At 49.0% G+C, this 21,437-nt stretch overlaps 1 protein-coding gene across 2 annotated transcripts; it reads left to right on the top strand.

Annotated features, from left to right (window-relative positions):
* Positions 1-2,745: 2,745 nt before the first annotated feature.
* On the top strand, positions 2,746-20,021 carry HSD17B7 (hydroxysteroid 17-beta dehydrogenase 7). Of its 2 annotated transcripts, XM_029935701.1 has the most exons (7): positions 2,746-2,834; positions 3,976-4,090; positions 7,696-7,890; positions 12,124-12,228; positions 12,955-13,011; positions 16,347-16,445; positions 18,989-20,021. In XM_029935701.1, the coding sequence occupies exons 1-7, from the start codon at positions 2,782-2,784 to the stop codon at positions 19,088-19,090; spliced, it is 726 nt and encodes a 241-aa protein (XP_029791561.1). In that variant the 5' UTR covers positions 2,746-2,781; the 3' UTR covers positions 19,091-20,021. The 2 variants fall into 2 exon arrangements, with proteins under 2 accessions (XP_029791561.1, XP_029791562.1); XM_029935702.1 differs by lacking the exon at positions 12,124-12,228.
* The last annotated feature ends 1,416 nt before the right edge of the window (positions 20,022-21,437 follow it).

The following is a 21,437-nucleotide window of genomic DNA, read 5'->3' as shown; positions in this document are numbered from 1 at the left end:
GGAATGATTAATTTTCAAACGTTTGTGTCCTTGAAGTCCTTAAGAAGCAAGAGACCCCTTATTTCCGTGCATAGTAAAGTGAAGTCCGGTAAAAACAAGGAAGGCCTTCGTGGTAAAGGCGTCTGCGGAGGAATACAACTTCGTGCTTTGTGTGTGGGAATTGCCGGCTGTTTCCATTTCTCTTTTCCGAAGGCCCACGTTACAGGGCGAAGGTGGAGGCCGGGTTTCTTCACCCGGCTCTTCCGGGTTGTTGGGAGATGTCATTTCTCACTAGTACCGAGCTCCTGGAATTTTCTGCCACGCCATCTTTTTAAAAAACTGAGAATATCTACGTTTCTGATATATATATATTCTGCTGATATCTGCTGTCCAATCATTTTGACTTTCCAAGTCTGTGAAACCGCCCGATAAGGGTATTTAAAAACCCTGGCGTCAGGACAGACGTTTCGAGCTCAAATCAGGTTTCAGGCATTGTTTCCCCCAAACCTCCTCAGCCAGCTGCCTTCTCCATTTTGGGGGGATTTCGTGACATTTCCTCACTGAGCAGCGAAAAGCCTTCGTCCTCAGTTAAGAGCAGCCCATCCTAGTACGGTCTGCTTTCAAGATTTTTAAGTTACAATGTTCATAGTATTGACTTTCTCAGTTGCCTTCAAAGTTTCAAGACACTTAGATATCACGAGCTTAGTGACTTAGTATTTAGTATGAGATGGAGTGATTAGCAGGCATCGGAGGCTGCTGAGCTGTGAGGTAGATGGGAGCCCGGGGTACTACGTGTCTGCCATAGGCAGTTTTGTGCGGCTTTGATGTATTTATTTCATCCTCAGGACAGCTCTCGCTGAGCTGAGTGGTGTCACCCAAACTTAGGAAATGATAGTTATAGTAAAGTCACGAATTTGGGGATGTGTGCCGCTGTCCAGAGAGATCTATTGCTATGTCAAGAATCTCCTGGGACACCTGGGGGCTCAGTCACTTAAGCATCCGACTCTTGGTTTCAGCTCAGGTCACGATCGCAGGGTTCGAGTCCTACCCTGGGCTCTGTGCTGACCATGTGGAGCCTGCTGGGGATCCTCTCTCTCTGCCCCTTCCCTGCTCCTGGTCTGTTTGTCTCTCTCCCTCAAAGTAAATAAACTTAAAAACAACAACAACAACAAAAGACTCTTCTGCATTTATTGGCCCGAAATGGTTGTCCATGATCATAGACCTGAGGTAAATTAGAGCCGAAGAGAGCAGGGGGAGGTCCCTCCTGTTGGCTAACACAGCACCATTCCTGACCCCTGGGCTTTCTGGCCTCGAGACTCTGTTCCCAGAGCTACGTGCAGAGGAAAACCAGTAAGAAATCACACTTCTGTTTTAGCCAGAAGAGAGCCCTGAATCTCCCGGCAGTTCATCTTCGAGAGCAGGAAATATGCCATCTTACTGAAGCCAGTCCTGGACCTGGCGTTCTGGCGCAATTCCCACCCTCTGCTATGCATTTCCTTTCCACTCCTAGCAAGATGCATTCATGTTCTCAGACGGAAGTGTGCAAATCAGGGAACGGAGCATCCAACAATAGATGGGCCCACGTGACTGTGGCGCTTATGTGGACAGCCCAGTAGTATCCACAGCAGCATTTAAAAAAATAATTTAAAATTTCTTTTTTTAATTTTTGAGAGAGAGAGAGAGAGACAGACAGGGTGAGCGGGGAGGTGGGGGAGGGGTGGCGGCGCAGAGAGAGAGGGAGACGCAGAATCCAAAGCAGGCTCCAGGCTCTGAGCTGTCAGCATGGAGCCTGATACAGGGCTCGAACTCACGAACCATAAGATCATGATCATGACCTGGGCCGAAGTCAGACACTCAACTGACTGAGTCACCCAGGACCCCCTCAGTATTTTAAACAGTAAATTTAGTAATTAGAGTCCTTTGGCTCTTACTTGCGGACTGATGGAGAACTGTTGGTGTGTGATCTAAACTGGCGGGCACGGACGTATTCTAAGGTCCCGGCTTCGGCAGCTGTGGCGCGTGCTGTCTTGGGCTGTCCACAGGAGGGCACGGAGACTGTGGAATGTGCAGAAGTCGCGGGGATCTTCTGAGTATTCATGGTGTCTGTGAGCTCACAAGGCAGGCTCAAGAGGAACACACTACACTCAGTCTGACGCGAGTTTAAACGTGAGAGAGCTCCCTCAGGTCCGTGTCCACATGCCTCCCCATTCAGCTTCCATGATCTCGTGTATTCGTGTGAGTTCTCTTCGTTGTGATACCAAGGAGCCGGCCACAAACAGTGACAGGTTTCCATGTGGTTCTTTCACTTTAGTAGCTACAGATTCCAGCATTAATGGGTCGATTAATGGGCAATTGCCAGTAGGATGTAAATTTTACATATCGATGGGAAGATGTGAATCTAGAAAAACCAAACAAACAAAAAGGCAGAAACCTTTCTAAGACCCGAAGGAGAGTTGGTTTAATAGACAGGGCGGCCGCGTGCAGATCCTAATTGGGTGGATGGAGCTGGGAGGCATGTTGATGATTTAACTTCAAAACCCGGCATCGCTCCCCAAATTCTGTTTGGAGCCACCATCAGAAGAAGGCTCAGATATTTCCTGCAGCTAAAGAGAAAGACGTGGTGTAACGCGTGACCTGTGGGACACTCCCTTCCGCTTGCCCTGGCCACTTTTTTGGCTCAGAAAGTGCTTTCTGTCCTTCACAGGCTTTCTGTGTTCCGGTTGCTCTCGGGCTAACAGATAGCCTTGGTGTTTTCCTTGCAGGTTTCAGAGGTTAGACTATGTCTATCTGAACGCTGGGATCATGCCCAACCCACAGCTGAACCTCAAAGCGCTTTTCTCTGGCCTCTTCTCAAGGTAACGTTCAGTTTCTAGATGAACCGAGTGCAAGGAATCCGTTCCATCTTTGCCTGGTTTTGCCCTGGGCAGGTTAAGTTCGGGGGCCGAGGGGCGGTGGAGAAGAATCGAGATGGGAAATGTTGCGGCCACATCGGGAAGGAAGAGTATCCATCTTTTGCGGGAAAGAATGGAAGGAAGTCGTGGATCTCAGGGTGTTCTGGGTCTCCAGAACATTCCAAATGGCGGGAGGTTTCAGAAGTCCATTTCTAGTCTGCCTGGTTGTGTTTAGCAGCAAGAACATTTCAGAAGTAGGTAGAGTTGTCCGTGAGACTCCAGGACCTACAAAGCCTGCGGGGGAAGCATCTTCCGGCTCGATGGCCTGTAGTAAGAAATTCACCGTATTTGTGACCTAGCATACTTAAAACTAGATATTCATACTCTTCCTGAGTGCTGCTTACTACATGCTACTTCTGTTTTACTTCTCCTCCATCACACGCACACACACGTACACGTGCTGGCCTTGACCTTTTAAATTGATCTCTCAGCAACTCACCGTGTTAATGTGGTCGGTGCTTCAAGAATTCCCAGTAAAAAACCAACCCGTGTCACAGTTAAACATCAGTTGGTGTGGGCGGAGACTTCTTCTCCTTGGTGTGGCTGTCATTTCCCTAGAGAGGCTCCCTTGCAGCCTGATGTGGGAAAAGGTGAAGAGAATTTTAGAAGCAGGTTTTTTCTGTCCGGTCCCTCTGGGAAGCAGGAGTTAGAAGTTTGGAAATACTTCTCTGCATTGGGAGAAAGGAAGCATTTTCGTGTCTTATTCATGTACTCACAGTGACACAGTCTGAGAAATGGGTATTTTTATTCTTTTTTATCAAATGTTTACTTATCTCATGAGAGTAGGGGAGGGGCAGAGGGAGAGGGAGAGAGAGCATCCGAAGCAGGCCCCACGCTGGCAGCACAGAGCCCGCCGCGGGGCTCGAACTCACGGACTGTGAGATCATGACCCGAGCCCCCCAGGCGCCCCAGGTATTTTTATTCCTGACGCTATGGGATGAAGGAGAATGTAGTTTTGGGGCAGGGAAGGGACAGCAGGGAGTGTTTTTTCAGGATCTTCAGCTAAAGCTTTTAAAAGTCACACAAGTGTCTTCTCCTGTTTCAGAAAAGTGATTCATATATTCTCCACAGCTGAGGGACTGCTGACCCAGGGAGATAAAGTCACTGCCGACGGGCTGCAGGAGGTGTTTGAAACCAACGTCTTTGGCCACTTCATCCTGGTAATGAGACTTCTGGCTCAGCCGCTCACACGAGGGTTGTGATCCTGCAGCCTCTGGGTTCGGCTCCTGAGTGCCTGGCTGCCATTAAATCATGAGTGCTGAGATGGGCCGATGGCTGAGCTCTGGGAGGCCAGGGCTTCCCTCGAGCAGTGTAGCGAGAGATTCATCTTTTCTTCTGGCATCAGCTCTAGAGAACAGGGAGAGAGTGTGGAAGCACCCAGCGTGTGTGCGCATGCATGCGCGCAGAACTGCGAGGAAGTGTGCCAGGCCTGTCCTGAGTGGCCTTTGACCCTGGGCTTGGCGGCGGACAGGGTGGGGTTGTGGGCGAGCCGTTGTTGAGCAGGAATTCATCCCTGACCTTTTATGATCTCGCATGCTGATTCTCCGACCTCTGTGCTGCGTTCCTGTGCCGGGCACGCACGTGAGGTTAGGTGACAGATGTGCAGTGTGCCAGGCTTGTGCTGGGCTCTTGCCTCGGCTGTAGCCCCGTGGGACAGCTCCAAGGCCTGCGTGTGCCCTCGCTGGGCCCCTGTAATTAATTCCCTGGCGTCGGAGGGACTCCTGATGCTGGCGTGGCCGGCACAGAACGTGCATTTCTGACACCTTTTTACTCGCCACCACTTTTCTCCACCGTAAGCCTAATTTCCCTTCAAACTAGACCTCGTTTGGTACCAGCCTGTATTTATTTATTTATTTTTTATGATTTTTATTTAGTTTTGAGAGACAAAGAGCACGAGCCAGGGAGGGTCAGAAAGAGAGGGAGACACAGAATCCAAAGCAGGCTCCAGGCTCTGAGCTGTCAGCACAGGGCCCGATGTGGCGCTCGAACCCACGAACTGTGAGATCATGACCTGAGCCGAAGCCAGACGCTTAACCGACTGAGCCACCCAGGCGCCCCCAGCTTGTACTTACAATACACGACGGTGTAGCCAAATGTTGGGATGTTATGGACCCGCTGAAAGACAGATAGTTTGCACTTCTGTGGGTCCAGCGTCTAACGTTTTATTATGCACGAGGAACAGCAAATTGTAATACGTGTGATGTGATCTCCTGTGTGTGAGCAAACAGGAGAGGACGTAACCTCATGGAGTGTAGATACATGTATATAAGACTTCTAGAACGATACCGAGGAAAGTGGGAGCACTGGTTGCTGTGATGAACTCGGGTACCAGCAAAGGGGGAGAGCTTCATGTTTCATTCTAGAACGTTCAGTGCTGTGTATTTAATGTGACATGGTGTTACTCTTTCAATGGCAAAAGTTCGTTAAAACGTAAAGTCAGAATGGGATTGAATTTTTGTCTGGTCTTTTTTTTTAATACCTTTCCACAGATCAATTATCTAATATTTCCTGTGTCTTAAAGATTTTTTTTAAACTTTTATTTATTATTGAGAGAGACAGAGCATGAGCAGGGGAGGGGCAGAGAGACAGGGAGACGCAGAATCTGAAACAGGCTCCAGGCTCTGAGCTGTGAACACAGAGCCTGACGTGGGGCTTGAACTCACCAATGGTGAGATCATGACCCGAGCCAAAGTCGGACACTGAACCGACTGAGCCTCCCAGATGCCCCCTCCTGTATCTTTTTATAAAACTCATTCTTGGCCCTCTTCTTGAATTATTAAATTAATTGATAATGATAGAAGATAATTACTACTTTTCCCACTCTGTTAATTTTTGATGGATCTAGTGTTTAAAGATTAGGTTGTTCAGAAGGTCAAGTATTTGGGTCATCTGGGTTCGAGGAATGGCTGAGGAGAGTGGTGGCCGTGGGCACAGGTGTCCTGGTGACAGGCCCCAACCTGTGGATCCTTACACAGGTGGGCACGGCAGTTGGGGTTTGGGGATTGATTTGTCTGGTAAAATAATCAGAAGGCTTAGAATGCTTCTCACTCTCTTCAAATTCAGTTTAAGAATCTTACCACTTTCTATGCAACAGAGACTTGGATTCTAGGTTCCAAGGTAAATGCATTTTATAAATGGATCCATCCCAAGTGTGACTGTTCGCAGCATGACCAAACTTCTCGAGGGGTTGTGGAGAATAGAGGCACTTTCTGTGAAGCTCCAAGTACAGTGCGGTGTTACCATCGAGGAACCAGTGACCTTGATTTAAGCTTGTGTTTTTGAGTTTTCTTGCTTGCATTTGATTGATTTGTTCATCACAAATGTGGATGGAGCACATCTGGAAGGTTTCCTAGGTTTTTCTTCAATGATTTTTTTTTTTTGTTTTAGAATAGTTTGATTTACAGAATCCTTGCAAATATAGCACAGAGAGATCCTGGAGCCCCCCAGTTTTCTTTCTTATTAACATCTTTCCTTGATGTAGTACATCTGTTGCGATATGAGAACCAATATTGATACCTTATTATTAGTGGGAGTCCAGACTTTAGTCAGATTTCTTCAGTTTGCTTCCATCCCATCTCGGACACAACAGTCCATTCAGTGTCTGGGTCCTTTGGCTCCCCTTGGTTGTGACCGTTTTTCAGACTGCCCTTGACTTTGATGACCTTGACAGTTTTGAGGATCACTGCTGAGGTATTCTGAAGGCTGCCGTCAGCTGGGATTTGTCTGAAGTTTTTCTCGTGGTTAGACTTGAGGAAGGTGTTTGTGGGGGGAGGACCACAGAGGTGAAGTACCATTGTCACCATGTAATGTCAAGGGTGTGAACTGTCAACGTGACTTACCAGCATCGATGTTCTCTTTGGTCACCTGGCTCAAAGAAGTGTCAGGCAGGTTTCACATTGTCGAGTTCCTCTGTGTTTTCTCTCCTTTTCCATATTGGACTCTCTGGAAGAGAGTTAATGTGTGTAGCTCTCACACTTAAGAGGTTGTGTTTGACCCCCTGAAGGGTCGGTTGGCTCCCTAAATAATTTGGAGCTTTTCTGCAAGAGAAATTTGTCCGTACCCCATTTAATTCTTCATTCAATCATTTCTTGGTCGGTTTGTTCCCAGAAAAGCTGAAAAATCATTTAATATTCAGGTGGACTCATGGATATGTATTTCCTACTTTGAGTTATAAATACTATATTTGGTTCTCAAAAATGATTTGCTCAAATTATGTCAGTTTGGGCCACTGGGACTTCTCTCTGTTGGGTCCTGCATGTCTTTGATGGCGCCTCACTGTCATGGCTTCCTGTTTATGTTTTGAGCATGTCTTTCTGGCGTGACAAGATGCTGTGGGCTCATCGGGTGTATTTCCTGCCCCAGTCCCAGAATCAGCCTTTTCTCTGAGGAGATCTGGTTCCTCTTCCTGGACAGTGGTATTAGAAACCAGGATTCAAGTGCTGGTTGCTATGGTGTATCAGAGCAGGGAGAGAATCCGTGCGCAGTGACCCCTGTCTATGTAAGTATTTATAAGTATTTTCATATGTAACCCTCTGTATCTTTAGGAGGCTAAACATCAGTTCATCCGATGTCTCGAACTGATTTCCGCATGGATCTTTCTAGCCTCCTCTCGGGCATGTGTGTAAGAGCCGCCCCAGCAATGACCTACTTCCCTGTTGAGTTCCACACACGTTTACGGTGGCTTCCCGGTCCTTACCCTGTACGCCGCCAGCAGATTTTGATCCACTTGTTTGTTCCTCTTGTTTCGTTTTTAAACCTCCTTCAGATTCAGGAGCTGGCCCCTCTCCTCTGTCACGGTGAGCGTCCTTCTCAGCTCATCTGGACATCGTCTCGCAATGCCAGGAGGTCCAACTTCTGCCTCGAGGACATCCAGCACCGCGGGGGCCAGGAGCCCTACAGCTCTTCCAAATACGCCCTTGACCTGCTCAGCGTGGCTCTGAACAGGAACTTCAACTCGCAGGTGAGGCCTGTCTCCGCGATGCGGAAATGGCAGGGGACAGGTTTCTGAACTACACTCGATTTCCCGGTAACCTTGGCTTTCAGTTAAAGGTTGTCGTTGAGAAGGTGCGGTAGTGTTTCCTGAGCAGGATTGCCACGCAGACCAGAGAAGGAGGCCACGAAGGAGATCGACAGGTGGTGTGTGTGACAGTTGTAGGGCGGAGGTAATCAACCCTGACCTTAGGGACGCGGCTCTGGTCCATTAACCTGCAGCTCGACAGCTCGGACTTCCGCAGCGGAACCCACCGGGAATGGTGCCGGTGCTTACCGTTTAGCGCCCGTGTGTTTCGGGTGCCATATCCTCTACCCGTGTGTGTCACTCAGTGCCCTTCCTGTCCCAGCGAGGTAGGTCTGGAACCCCCATTTTCGTATGAGGACACAACAGTTTGGAGCCGTTAGGTGATTGCCGCGGCTGTCGCACGACTAGCTGGTGGCAGAGCTGAGCCCAGGGCTGTGTGACGTGGGTTGGAATTTTCCCCTGAACCGTGCTGCGTCCCAGTGTTTACCATATCACGTGTCACAGGACAGCCAGGAGTGACAAAGCCTTCTTCATGGTGGCCTTCGGCGAGACTCCAGAGCTCTGTCTTTACGAGGACTCTGGGTTTGGGGATGTGTCTTTGGAGAAGTCGTGTTGGCTCCTTGTGGCCGTCGTGGTCTGGAACCTAACTGCTGCTCTGAATGTCTCTCCTGCTCATGACTAAAATCCTCACTGACGGGCGCCAGAGTGGCTCAGCTGGTTGAGCACCTGCCTTTGGCTCAGGTCACGATCTCGCAGTTTGTGGGTTCGAGCCCCGCGTCAGGCTTTGAGCTGACAGCTCAGAGCCTGGAGCCTGCTTCGGATTCTGTGTCTCCCTCGCTCTCTGCCCCTCCCCTGCTCATGCTCTGTCTCTCTAAAAATAAATAAATGCCAAAAAAAAAAATCCTCACTGAAAATCTCCAGGCTTTCCCGTGGCCTTCTCCTTTGTTTGCTTTGACTCTGCTGTTTGAGCGTTGGGACTGCAGAGAAATTTCATTCCACTAATATTTACAAAAGACCTACCGTGTTTAGGGCACGGGGCCGGGCTTAGGGTTGAGGAGAAAGGAGTGATAAAAAGTAACCAAGAAGCTGTCTGCCCTTGTGAGACCTTCTCTAAGGATACATCAGATACAGCTGAAGACTCTTTTTTTTTTGTTTTTAAACATTTATTTATTTCTGAGAGAGAGAGGGAGACAGAGGATCTGAAGCAGGCTCTGCACTGTCAGCATGGAGCCCGACGCGGGGCTTGAACCCACAAACCGTGAGATCATGACCTGAGCTGAAGTCGGCCGCTTTGCCGACTGAGCCACCCAGACACCTCCGTAGTCTGAGCCTCCTATGATCGTCTAGACCTGGTTTATTCTAGAATGGACAGCTTATCACATGGAGCTCTCTGTCCTGTGATCTGGGTCCTGGAACCACGCCTCTCAGTGAAGAGTGGCTGAGAACATTCTCCTAGAACTGAATTGGATTCCTTGGACAAACTATTTAATCTCCCTGTGCCTCAGTTTCTGCCTCTGAAAAACAGGGATTAAAGCAGTGCCTGCTTCACAGATTGTTGGGAGGGTTGAGGAGGGGGCGGGCGTGATGCTGTTGCCGCAGTGGTCTCAGAATGTGCCTGTGCACATGTGTGTCTGCACACGTGCGCGCTGGAGGGTGTGCCCGTCCGCACGCACATGCTGGGCTGGCGGGTGTGTGCAGGTGTGTCTGAATGTGATCGTATACGTGGTGTGTGCACCTGCGTAGACGTCCTGTGTGTGGGGAAGGCATGTGGTCTATGTGTGTGCACCTTTGCCTGCGTGTGTTTGTATTGGCCGCTGTCGTCACTATTACTGTGTTGTTATTATTATTGTTATTGAGTTCCGTGTGTCGGTCCAGCTGTTAACCTCCTTCTGAGGTTTCCTGAGATGTTTAAAAAATCTGGCTACATGGAATGAAATTTCAAAGTGAACTGCTAAAAAAGAGTGGCTCCAGGGGCGCCTGGGTGGCTCAGTCGGTTGAGCGTCCGACTCTGGCTCAGGTCATGATCTCACGGTTCGTGGGTTCGAGCCCCACAATGGGCTCTGTGCTGACAGCTAGGTCAAAGCCTGGAGCTGCTTCAGATTCTATATCTCCCTCTCTCTCTGACCCTCCCCTGCTCACGCTCTCTCTCTCTGTCTCTCAAAAATAAATAAAAAACATTAGAAAAAATTTTTTAAAGTTCTCACAACTGCTTATTCTCTGGCAGCTCCCTTTGGGGACAAGGTCAGAGTGGACTAGCTGCTCTTTTCATAAAATGCTCTGGGATTTTATGTATGTTTTAACTGTCCAGTATGCTTTGGGATGTCACCTTTTACAAGAAAGGGAGATTTAGCTAATGCTGCTGCCTTCTAAAATCCGTTGATTGGTTTTCAGCCCATGGCTTTTCTTCCTTGGCTTTGATGGAGAGAGAACTCCATGCTTTTTTTTTTTGTAATTTTTTTAAGTTTATTTATTTATTTTTGAGGGAGAGAGGACATGAGTAGGAGAGGGGCAGAGAGAGAGACAGAGAATCCCAAGCAGGCTCTGCCCTGGCAGTGTGCAGCCTGATGCGGGGCTTGAACTCACTAACCACAAGATTGTGACCTGAGCTGAAACCAAGAGTCGGCCACTTAACCGACTGAGCCTCGCACGCGCCCCGAGAGAACGCCATCCTTTCGAAGGCTGGCGGGTCCCTGCGGGCTGCCTGGTGGAGTTTAGTCACTCGTTAACGACCCCTCACACATGTCTCAGGTCATCATGGCTTGTTCCCTGTGACACGCGGGGGGACCGTGTTCTCGGACGAGGCTGACTCCGTGTGTGTTTGTTTTGTTGCTCAGAACATCACGTGTGTCAGAGACCCTGGGTTTCAGCTCACAGATTTCTTCACTTGGGACTGAATGGTCCCTAACTTCCTAGCTAGCGCCCAGAATAAGAAATCCTCCTTAGCTATTTGGGGGGTGGGGGGATATGTCACTTTCTTGGGAAGAACTTTGGGTCTCTGATGAGTCCGGGCTCTTAACGTCCTCAGGGGACCTTTGCTGAACCACAGGACCCCCAGGGACGGGATTGTCTGTGGCAGGTGCCACCAGGCCTCCGCAGGTCTGAATAAAGAAAGAAACACCCTCTAGCTTCTGTTACTCAGGGCACTTTCTGTCCACTGACCAGTTGGTGGTACACGGGTGCTTCCTATTTTCTTTTAAAAGACAAAATAAGGGCCACCTGGGTGGCTCAGTAGGCTATACATCCGACGTCAGCTCAGGTCATGATCTCGCAGCTCACGAATTCGAGCCCCGCCCGCATCAGGCTCTGTGCTGACAGCTCAGAGCCTGGAGCTTGCTTTGGATTCTGTGTCTCCCTCTGTCTGACCCTCCCCTGCTCATTCTTTCTCCCTCTCTCAAAAATTAACATTAAAAAAATAAAGAAAAAATTTAAGTAATAAACATAGGAGTTAAAATGGTCAGTAGCTACGTAAGGTGAAATGTAGTCAGAGTTGAACTAAACAAACTAGTAAAAGAAATCCCAGTGCTCCAAGGACTAGTAACGTCCACACAGGGCCCTTCCTGGTAACTGGGCTCTCTTTCCAGGGCAGATCTTTCTCAGATGACAGGTGCTGGGCTAAGGAGCTGATGGGGAGCTGGGCAGGGGGAGGGGCGTCTTTGCACGTGGCCCTGCATTCCCCCCTCGTGACATGAGCTCCCCCCTCCAGCGAGAGGTGTGCTTCGTGTGTGCCTGCGGGGCACAGCCACAGGCTTTCAGGTCACGCACTCGATCAGAAACGTCTGGAAGGCAGACGCTGTCTTGTACACTCTTCATCTTCAGGGCTTACTGTGATTGATAAGCTGGTGTTGGATTACGCCAACACGTGGCAGCCTCTGCGAACCAGATCCTACCTTCCTCTTCCAGCCTCCAGCGCGGCTCTTCTTTGCTCTGGGTTTCTTGAGAGCAGAGACCCTGCCTTCGCTAACTCTTGCCTCCTGAGTGCCTCTCCGTAGTGAGTTCTCGGCACAGGATTCCTGCGCTGAACCGGCTTGCCCAGCGGGGAGGGCAGCTCAGAGCGTAGCCCTTCGTGCCCTGGCCTCCTGGCTCACTTGCGCCTCTCCTGTGTTCGCGAGCGTGTAGACGGGCTGAGTCAGAAGGCACGGATTTGGCTCTCACGCCTGCCCCTCTCTGTGCTCCCAGGGCCTGTATTCCAGCGTGGTGTGCCCGGGCACGATGGTCACCAACATGACATGTGGCATCCTCCCTCCCTTTGTGTGGACACTGCTGATGCCAATCATATGGCTGGTGAGTGACGTTCACTCCCGTTCCTGCCTTACTTTCTCTTCGACTTGAAACCAGACAGATGCATTTAAGGGTTGGGAAATGATTTAAGCAATTGAACCAGAAGGTGGCAGAGTTTCACTTCCTCTGAGGTTTCTCATGTTCCTTGGTAAATAACCTCTACATTTCCCGCCGCGCCACCCACCTGAGTGGCCCCTTCCCTTTAAGGGAGTGAGTCTTTGACCAGGCACCGTATCTCCCAGATGTGCCAGGATGGCACGATTTGGGGACACCTGTGTTAGGTGACGTTCAGGTGAGGTTCTCTGAGCTGTCCCGTGCGCACTGGAAGTTTCCACAAGAAGGGAACGGCTGTGTCTTGGGTGGCCAGGGAGCCACGTTTTTGCCCATTTGTTTTTGTTTTGTGTTTTGAGCATCGGGTAGGACCCGAGTTCCCACAGCACGCGTTAGAAAATGCTTACTGTGGAAAAGGTTTCTCTGTCGCAGGGCTCTGGGGGAAGACGTCCCTCTGCTGCAGCAGGCCTGGGGAAAAGACGAGAAGGAAATATGCTTCTGGTTAAAGGCAGTTGGCTCAGAGTGATTATGTGACGTTTCTCTTTTAGACTTGTGATACTCAAAAACATGTTGGATGGGATGAGATGCCGGTGATCTGTTTTCAGTGTGTACGTGATTACTGCTTTGGTGACGCTCTTCTGAACCACCCCAAAATGACTGTTCTTTTCTTTCCCCCAGGTTCGCTTTTTTGCAAATGCCTTCACTCTGACACCATACAACGGAACGGAAGCCCTGGTAGGTTGCTAGAGTTGTAGTAGTTTGTACAGTTGCTCAGCAGATCTAAATGTACTTATTTACTGATTTTAACTGTGTACTTATTTTTAAGAGAGAAGGAGTACCAGCGAGGGAGGAGCAGAGAGGGACAGAGGACCCAAAGCAGGTTCTGTGCTGAGAGCAGAGAGCCCGATGTGGGACGGGGCACGGGCTCAGACGCACACATGTGATGAGATCGTGGCCTGAGCCAAAGTCACGTGCTCAACCAGCTGAGCTGTACAGGTGTCCCTTCACACATGTAAATTTAAGCTCACCGATGGTGGAAACAATCTCAACAGAAAAGATAAGCTCAGTGAATAATCAACGTCCTGTTTTGGGCTAAGGGGGACCATAAGGCTGGGTGCAGAGTACTAGGCGTGAAGTTTAAGTTTGTATGCCCCACAGCACTGGATGCCGTGGATGTAGGGACAGCACGTCTGTGGAGCCAGATCCACCAGTTCGAGAGCAGAGCAGTGGGACCCTCCAGGGCGCACAGAGCAGGACGGTGGCCAGGCCGGCGGTTCTGTGGAGAAGGCCATCTTGCCGGCCAAGAGCGCAGGCCACACAGTTCAACTCCATTTCTTCATACGAAGCTTCTCTTTCCTCTGTTTAAATATTAGAGAATCAAGTTGTCACTTTATTAGAAAGCCGGCGCATCTCCTAAAATCACACATGACAAGAGGATTCGTGTGGCAGACATTACTAACTACCCAAGTGATGTCTCTGAGGATTTGTGAACCCAGGGTCCCAAGGGTACCCTCTGCTAATGGATCAGAATTGTCACACAAGATGGAGCTTACCTGTCCTCTGTCCCCTCTAGTGCTTTTACGTAGTAGCTCCTTAAATCTTGGCTGAATTGGAGTCAACTAAGGAAAACATGAACGGAATTGGTCGCCATCCTCACTTTGGCAAACGTTGCAGAAAGAAATGATTTATTGTAGGGACACAAATTGACTGTAGAGGCAAGTGCTTTTAGGCCAATTCCAATTAGTCCTTAATATATTTGCCAAAGCATTAATAATGGGATTACTCATTCACATATCAGATACTGAAAATCGGGTGTGGAGGTCAAGAAGTACTGAGTGTCAGTAGTGTGAGGAACACGTAGAAGGCAAAATCTCCAGTTGCTAAGGCACTTAGAGTCATAGTTAGAAAAAAACATGAATGTAGAAAATAGGCCAGGAAAGAAGACAAGTAGATGAGACATTCCATCATCAGGTGGCCTGTCCTCGGAGTAACTGATGGAGGGTCAGGGGGAGCTGGGCTGCTTGAAGCCGACTTCGCTTACTTACCAGGCGGGGCTTGATCTGGGCTCTGCGGGATACTGGGCTCTGGGTAGGACAGCATGACCCATGTCGCAGTTGAAAAAAATCCGTTGTGGCCCTGCTGTTTTTTCCTATAATGTGGATGGATGAGTCAGTATCCCTCTGACTGCCGTCCAGCGCTGGGGGTAGATGCTGGTGGGTGTGGCGGGGTGAGGATTTGGGCGCAGCGCCCGCGCAGTAAGGATCTCAGGCGTGATTCATCTCCTCATGTGGGCTGAGCCCGGGCCCATGGTGATTGAGGGCGTGGGTTCTGCAATTCTCCTGATTCTCTTCAGATCCCCCGTCTCCAGTTTCTAGTTGCGACCCCTGGGGCACATGTTCTCATTTGCCTCAGCCTTTGATTTTTATCTGCGAAACAGGAATTTCAGGCACCAACAAGAGGAGCTTACTATAAAGGATTTTGTGTGTCTCGGCATTTCCGATTTTAAAGAAAACTATCAACGAAAACAGTATAGTTCTGGCGTGTGCACGGACAGGGCAGTGGGGTAGAATAGAAGGTTCTGGACAGGCCCGCAGCCTGCAGGCGTTTAGTGTATGACAATGATGACCTCCCAGATTAGTGGCAGAGAGGGCTTGTTCTAGAAATTGGGGCAAAAAATAGAATAGGACCTTCATACCTCACACCCAAATCTAACTCTAGATAAATTCAAAGATTTACACACGAAAGTTAAAATATATAGTGACTCGAAGGAAGTATGGGGACATTTTTAAATAGTCTAAGAGTCAGGGGCTTCCTTGCTCCCAGGAACAGGCTGAAGAATTTGATGAAATAAAAGTAATCCAGTCTTGCGTGACCCAAATCCTCACCGTAAATATACCCCAAGGACTAACCACACTGTGCGTGGCCCTCATATCATAGTAACGGGGTCATATTCTTACCAGCTAAGGAGCTTCAACAAATCCAGAGAAACAGCAACCTATGGGAACAGGGGACAAAGGGTATGAACAGAGTTTTTAAATTGTAATCACACAGAAAGGTGCTCAACTTTACTCCTACTAGGAGTCACGCATGTTAAGACCGTCGTAGGTGGTTTCTCAGCTCTGATTAGCAAAGACTCGAAAGCTTGGCCACCCGGCAGGGCCGTCAAGAGTGCGTGAGCTCCCAGGCGGCCAGGGGGAGGGCAGGCTGGCGTCAGCCGGGCCAAGGACCCTGTGGCGAGATCACTCAGAGGAACACACGCCCATCCCCTTGACCGGAAGTTGCATCATCGGCATTCAGACGTGCTCAGACTTCGATCATTCACCGCAGCCTGTTTGTCCCAGCAAGGGCTGGAGACAGCGCCCATCCTCTGGGAACTGGCCGTGTCCTTCACATCCATGATCGATCGTGTGCATTTCCGTCCATGAGGTAGAACACTGCTTCTTTAAAGAAGAATGAAACCACGCTATTTGCTGATTTGAAAGGATCTCAAAGGGCCCATTGTTCTAGTGAAAGAGGCAAAGTATGGAATAGTATATACATTTGGCTTCCATTTGAGTAAGAGAAAGGGATTGCTTTTAAGCAAATACATTTTCTTTGGAGGAATATATAAGATACTAGCTCGCTTCCAGAGCTAAGTGGCTGGAAAAGCGTGAAGGTAAGGAGACTGACTTTTCACCAGCTACATCTCCTGGACGGTGTGCATGGTTACGCCTAGTAAGAACATGAAGTAATACATCAGTGACCTGTACTTACCGTGGCCTGAGCTGAGAATCCACTCTGAACAAAGCTGGTCTCTCTGCTGTGAACTTTAATTACGGATTGACGGGAGAGATGGTTGAAACACAAGGGGTTTTTTGCTTTAAATGAATTTTCAGAGGGCACTAGTAAGCAGATTACCCCACTTCCTTCCTTCAGATTATAGTGGAGGTTCATGAAGCCGTTACAGTTAGCTGGTGATATTCAAGAGCAGTTTTCCAGTTTGGAGCTTGGCAAAGTGCTGATTCTAAATCCCCACCAGCCTCACTCATCTCGGGCAGAAGAGACTCACTGACACCCTCTTCCCTTCCTAGGTCTGGCTTTTCCACCAAAAGCCCGAGTCTCTCAATCCCCTGACCAAATACCTGAGCGCCACCACTGGCTTTGGAAGCAATTACGTCACGACCCAGAAGGTACATGTGTGGCTCAGTGGCTGAGCCGGCCCCCACGGCTTCCCGGCTCCCCTTCCCTGGTTTCCCCGCGCTGGTCGCTGGCATCCTGAAGGCGTGTTTTCATCTCTGTCCGCTCCCTCCTGCCTCTGGGCCTTTGCATGTCCTCTTCTGTCTACTTGAATGGCTCTTAAGCCCCTCTTCTTCCAACTGATTGATTTCTGCTGATGCTTGAGACCCCGGCTTGTACCTCAGCCCCCCTGTGACCCGGGAGGCCAGGCCCCGTGCCTCCATCGTGGGCTCTCGTGACATCTCACGCCTCTTCTGGGTAGGATTCATTCAGCGTTGGGCCTCTCTGTCTGAGTATAAGGTCTGTGAACAGGAGGATTGTACCCCCTTCCCTAGCATGTTGCCTCGCACACTAAAGGTGCTCAATAAACGCGTCACAAGTTGGGTAAAGTATAAAGCGTGTGAGTGAAGTTAACTCCCCTTTGAGTGTTCGCTTCGGCCTGAGACCGTTACTAACTCGATACATCGGTATTTTCAGGAGGCAGGAGGTGAACGTGGAAAAAAACCCGGCAACACTATGTTTTTTAGACTCCGTGTCGTCTTCCAGAAAGAAGTCCCATATGGAGTTTCATATAAGAAAATGGGGAAGTGTATTCTGAACTTCTCAAACTATTTTTGTTGTATTTTTGTCCCTCTAAGCACAGCTTATTTCAGCCTCCCATTTTCCACTGCCTCGTTTCTACGGGAGGCACTGGCATAAAATAGAATTAGGTCGAGGCAACGCAGTTCCCTTAGCGATGTCACATGCCCGGCGGTGGCCTGGTCCGTGTGAGGAGCGCGAGGCCCACGGTGCCTGTTTACTAAAAAGGAACCAGTGAACCGCCAGCGTTCCCCAGATCTGTTCTGTGGGATTCCAGTTCCTTGAGAAGACTCGCAAAAAGCAGTTGGTCAGCCACTTTGAGAAATGCTTCCTATCTTGTTCCCCTTTTTCCGACGCTTCCACGATGCACACTTGCCCGGGGCAGGCTCGGAGAAGTTGTGCAGTTCACCCGCGCGTGTGTGAGTGTGTGGGTGATGTCTCATCCTGCTGTCTCTGTTTCTTGACTCTATGACTTGTTCTTCCCGTCAAATCTTACGTAACACTTCATAGCATCCTGAAGAACACGTCCTTGGGAATCCTAGTGTAAGTGAATAAGCTTCCTTGTTTAAAATGTTTTTTTCTTTAACATTCAGTTTTGAGAGACAGAGTGGGTGGGGGAGGGGCAGAGAGAGGAGACACAGAATCCAAAGCAGGCCCCGAGCGCTCAGCTGAGAGCCCCACACGGGGCTCGAACCCACAAACCACGAGATCATGACCCGAGCCGAAGTCGGACGCCTAACTGACTGAGCCACCCTGGCACTCCAGTAACTTCCTTTTAAAAAGGCCCTTAGAATGATTTGTTTATCAACGGGGAGAATGTGTTTAATGCTCTAAACCAAAATATTTTATTGGCATTTCATTGAAATGCATTGAAGAAAGTGTTTTAAATGTTGATTGATTCGGGGAAGTCTGCTTTCTCCTCTGTTCAAAGGTGGGGTTGATCTCGAATCCCTCTCCCAGGTCCAACGTGGAAAATGCTTGACGAGATTCATAATGAATGTAAATGTTTCCAAAATGTTAAAAAGGTTTTTTTGGTTTTCAGCCTCTCAGATTTGGGAGGAAAGAGCCTTTTTTTTTTTTTTTTTTTTTTAAGTTTAGGCTCTGTGCTGACCTGAAAAGAGATAACACTTTATTTTATAGGGGCCAAAAGCTTGCTTTTACATCCAGGGTATCAGCTCAAACAGAAGCACGTGAAATAACAGTGGATTAAACAAGACGAAAGCTTGGATTTCTTGCCTGTAGAAGCAGGTTTGGAGAGAGAGTGTTGGGCCAGTAAGGCACCCCTCAAATTGTCAGGTCCCCAGGGTCCCTCAGTCACCCCTCTGTCATCCTTAGGATGTGATGCTCACTTTTAGGGCTCACGGAGAGCAGCACAGAAGCAGGAAGGAAGACAGGGCGGCCCATGCCATTAACGGAGACCCCAGGGCAGAACCACATGCTTCTGCTCAGATCTCATTGGCCGAAGCGTGATCACATGGTGCTGGGCATTGTCAGCGGACCCTGGAAACGTGGGTTTTTACCTGGAGGGCAGTGCACCCAGCCCAACCCAGGGCTCCTTATGGAAGAAGATGGACGTTAGGTAGATGGCAGTTTAATTTCAAAAAACAAAACCTTTTGATCTTTCTCTTCTGTCCTCACATGACAGTCGGTTGACGTCTTCTGTTAGTGGGCACACAGGCTAGGGGAGGGAGCAGAGCCGGACCTTCCCGTCTCACTGTGCCAGGGCAGCTCCGGCAGGTTTGGTGTTTGGTCTTAACGTGTCCTCAGGATCCAGAGCCGGGAACGCCCCAGCCCGGTCCTACCGGCCTTATTCCTTTGTTTCTGGTTCTCTAACGTATGCCGAACGCCTTCCTTTTACACAAACACCATGGGCTTCATTTTTCTTCTCTGGTCATCCCTATCTTTGCTTCTTTTCTAGATGGACCTAGATGAAGACACTGCTGAAAAATTTTACCAAAACTTACTGGAACTGGAAAAGCACGTTAGGGCCACGATTCAAAAAAGAGATCACCAGAGCTGACGGTTACCTTCCCTGAAACACTGCCTGCCTTCCGGGTTTTCGTTGAGTTGGATGATGTGCATTTGTGAGAAACCATGAACTAGAATCGGCTCTTTTCCTCCCTCTCAGGATCCTCTCTGAAACTGTGCATGTGCGCATGTGCGCAGACACATAAGAAGAAGATGGACACATAAAATGTCAGTCAGATATTCTCCAGAATGTTGTCACAGCAAAATTGTGTGAGGGTCACCCAACCAGGCTTGTGCGCATTGGTTCTGCCGACACGGCATGGAAGGAGGTGTGGACCCGGGTAGCTGTGACTCAGGCAGTCGCTGGTCTTCCGGTTGGCCTGCTGGAGCTGGAGGGAGTGCGGCCCACTCTCTGGGCGGTAATCCGAACTCTCTACCTTTTCTCATGAACCGTTTTCTTTGGTCTCATACCTGATTTCTCCCTCCACGTGCTCCTAAAAATCCTGACGTTGTTAGAATCCTAACAGTCCGGATCCAAATACCCCTGTAGCTAGTCACAGGGACAAAAATATATATGCATTTGGACCACTAGAATTATTTCTTCTATTGAAAGCGTCCTTTGACGTTGAGGTGGCCTGTGTTAATATCGGGCCTGACCTTTAACACCATTTGCACATTTGTTCATTACTGACCAACCTGTGTTCATGATTATATTTTAAGGTATGTGGACTTGCAGCAAAACAGGATGTACTCACATTGTTTCAGACAAATTTTCCAATTGAGTAATTGCGGGGGGGCTGCCTGCTGGCATCAGCAGCGGTCGGAAGTGGTTAGGACTCAAGCTGCCATGATCTAAAGACAAAATGCTATAAAGTGCCTAGCTCTTCTTACCCTAAGTGCAGCCAGCACCCGCCCTGGATTATAGTAAAGCGAGCAAAATGTTGAATGACTTAATAAAACCTAAATATTTGACAGAAACATCATTTCTAGAGTATGGTTATGGTCTCTCTAGTGTTGCTGCAAGAGACATTTTTGCTGACGTCGAACAGTCTGTGAAGCCGAGGGCGGAGGGTTCTGCACGCTCCCCACCGTCTCGGAGCTTGGAGAGGGGAGAGCAGGCCAGGCCGAACCTGCAGCCACTCCCGCTGCAGGTTTGCAAGAACGTCCTGGTCCAGATGGTGCGGTGTGAGGTGCTGAGTGACCATGTCCCGTGTGACTGAGACTTGACTCGGTTTTCTGAAGCACTTGATTGTGGCTCTCAGGCTGCACATCAGGAAAGTGGGACAGTTAATTACCTTTCTGCCTCCTCTGTTCCTGGGTGTGGAGGAACATTAAATGCAATAATACATATGAATGAATAAAGAACATTTTTTTGAGAATGATAACAATACAGTTTTTAAAAATGTTTATTTATTTTGAGAGAGGGAGGGAGCGCAAGCAGAGGAGAGAGGCAGAGGGAGAGAGAGAATTCCAAGCAGGCTCCATGCTGTCATGGAGAAGCCTGATGTGGGGCTTGATCCCACCAACTGTGAGATCATGACCTGAGCCGAAATCAAAAGTTGGATGTTCAACCAACTGAGGCACCCAGGCAACCCCAACCATAGAGTTAAACATTTTTTTTTAACATTTATTTATTATTGAGAGACAGAGACAGAGCATGAGCAGGGAGGGAGCAGAGAGAGAGAAGGAGACAGAATCTGAAGCAGGCTCCAGGCTCTGAGCTGTTAGCACAGAGCCCTTGTGAGTGTTCAAACCCACAAACTATGAGAACATGACCTGAGCTGAAGTCAGACGCCCAAATTACTGAGCCACCCAGGCACCCAACCATGCAGTTGATGTTAGAGATGGACAGGCCAGAATGTCCTGGTCCAAATGGTGCGGTGTGAGGTGCTAAGTGACCATGTCCCTCTGACTGAGAATTGGTTCAGTTTTCTGGATGTTGGACCTTCATTCAGGAAGCAGCAACTGCACCAGCAGGAGGTGGCCGGGGAAGAGCATGGATTCTGGGGCTGGGCGGACACTGGGTCAAATTTAGGTTCAATTCTTAACTACCTGGATGACTTAGGGTCAATCACTTCAATGTATACCTTGATTTAGTTTCAAAAATATTGCTACCAGTGCCAACCTTGAAGGATTGTGAGACTACATCCTAGTAGATGCGCAGTCAGCACAAACAATTATTTATTTCTGTTCTACAGGAAGCTTCCTAAAGGAGACTAGAAGCATGAATGAAATTGTGCCATTTATGGTGCATCGGTGGGTTAGTGCTCGACATATTTTCTGAGCCGTTTTATCAAATTTCTTTGAAATGAAGAACAAATCACAGCTCCCTTCGCCCCCACCAAGTACATACCCTGAGTACATATTGGTATTTGTCATTAAATTGTTCCAGATGTCAC

Source organism: Suricata suricatta, chromosome 3 (assembly GCF_006229205.1).
Source record: "Suricata suricatta isolate VVHF042 chromosome 3, meerkat_22Aug2017_6uvM2_HiC, whole genome shotgun sequence".
NCBI lineage: Eukaryota > Metazoa > Chordata > Mammalia > Carnivora > Herpestidae > Suricata > Suricata suricatta.
Note: the sequence above shows the minus strand (reverse complement) of the source record. Positions and strands in the feature narration are given on the sequence as shown.

What these genes read in the sequence shown, in the direction of transcription:
- HSD17B7 (XM_029935701.1), top strand. Translation starts at nt 2,782, where the DNA reads ATGCCCAACCCACAGCTGAACCTCAAAGCGCTTTTCTCTGGCCTCTTC. An exon ending in TTCTCTGGCCTCTTCTCAAG is followed by an intron (nt 2,835 to 3,975) that starts GTAACGTTCAGT and finishes CTCCTGTTTCAG; the next exon opens with AAAAGTGATTCATATATTCT. An exon ending in TCTTTGGCCACTTCATCCTG is followed by an intron (nt 4,091 to 7,695) that starts GTAATGAGACTT and finishes AACCTCCTTCAG; the next exon opens with ATTCAGGAGCTGGCCCCTCT.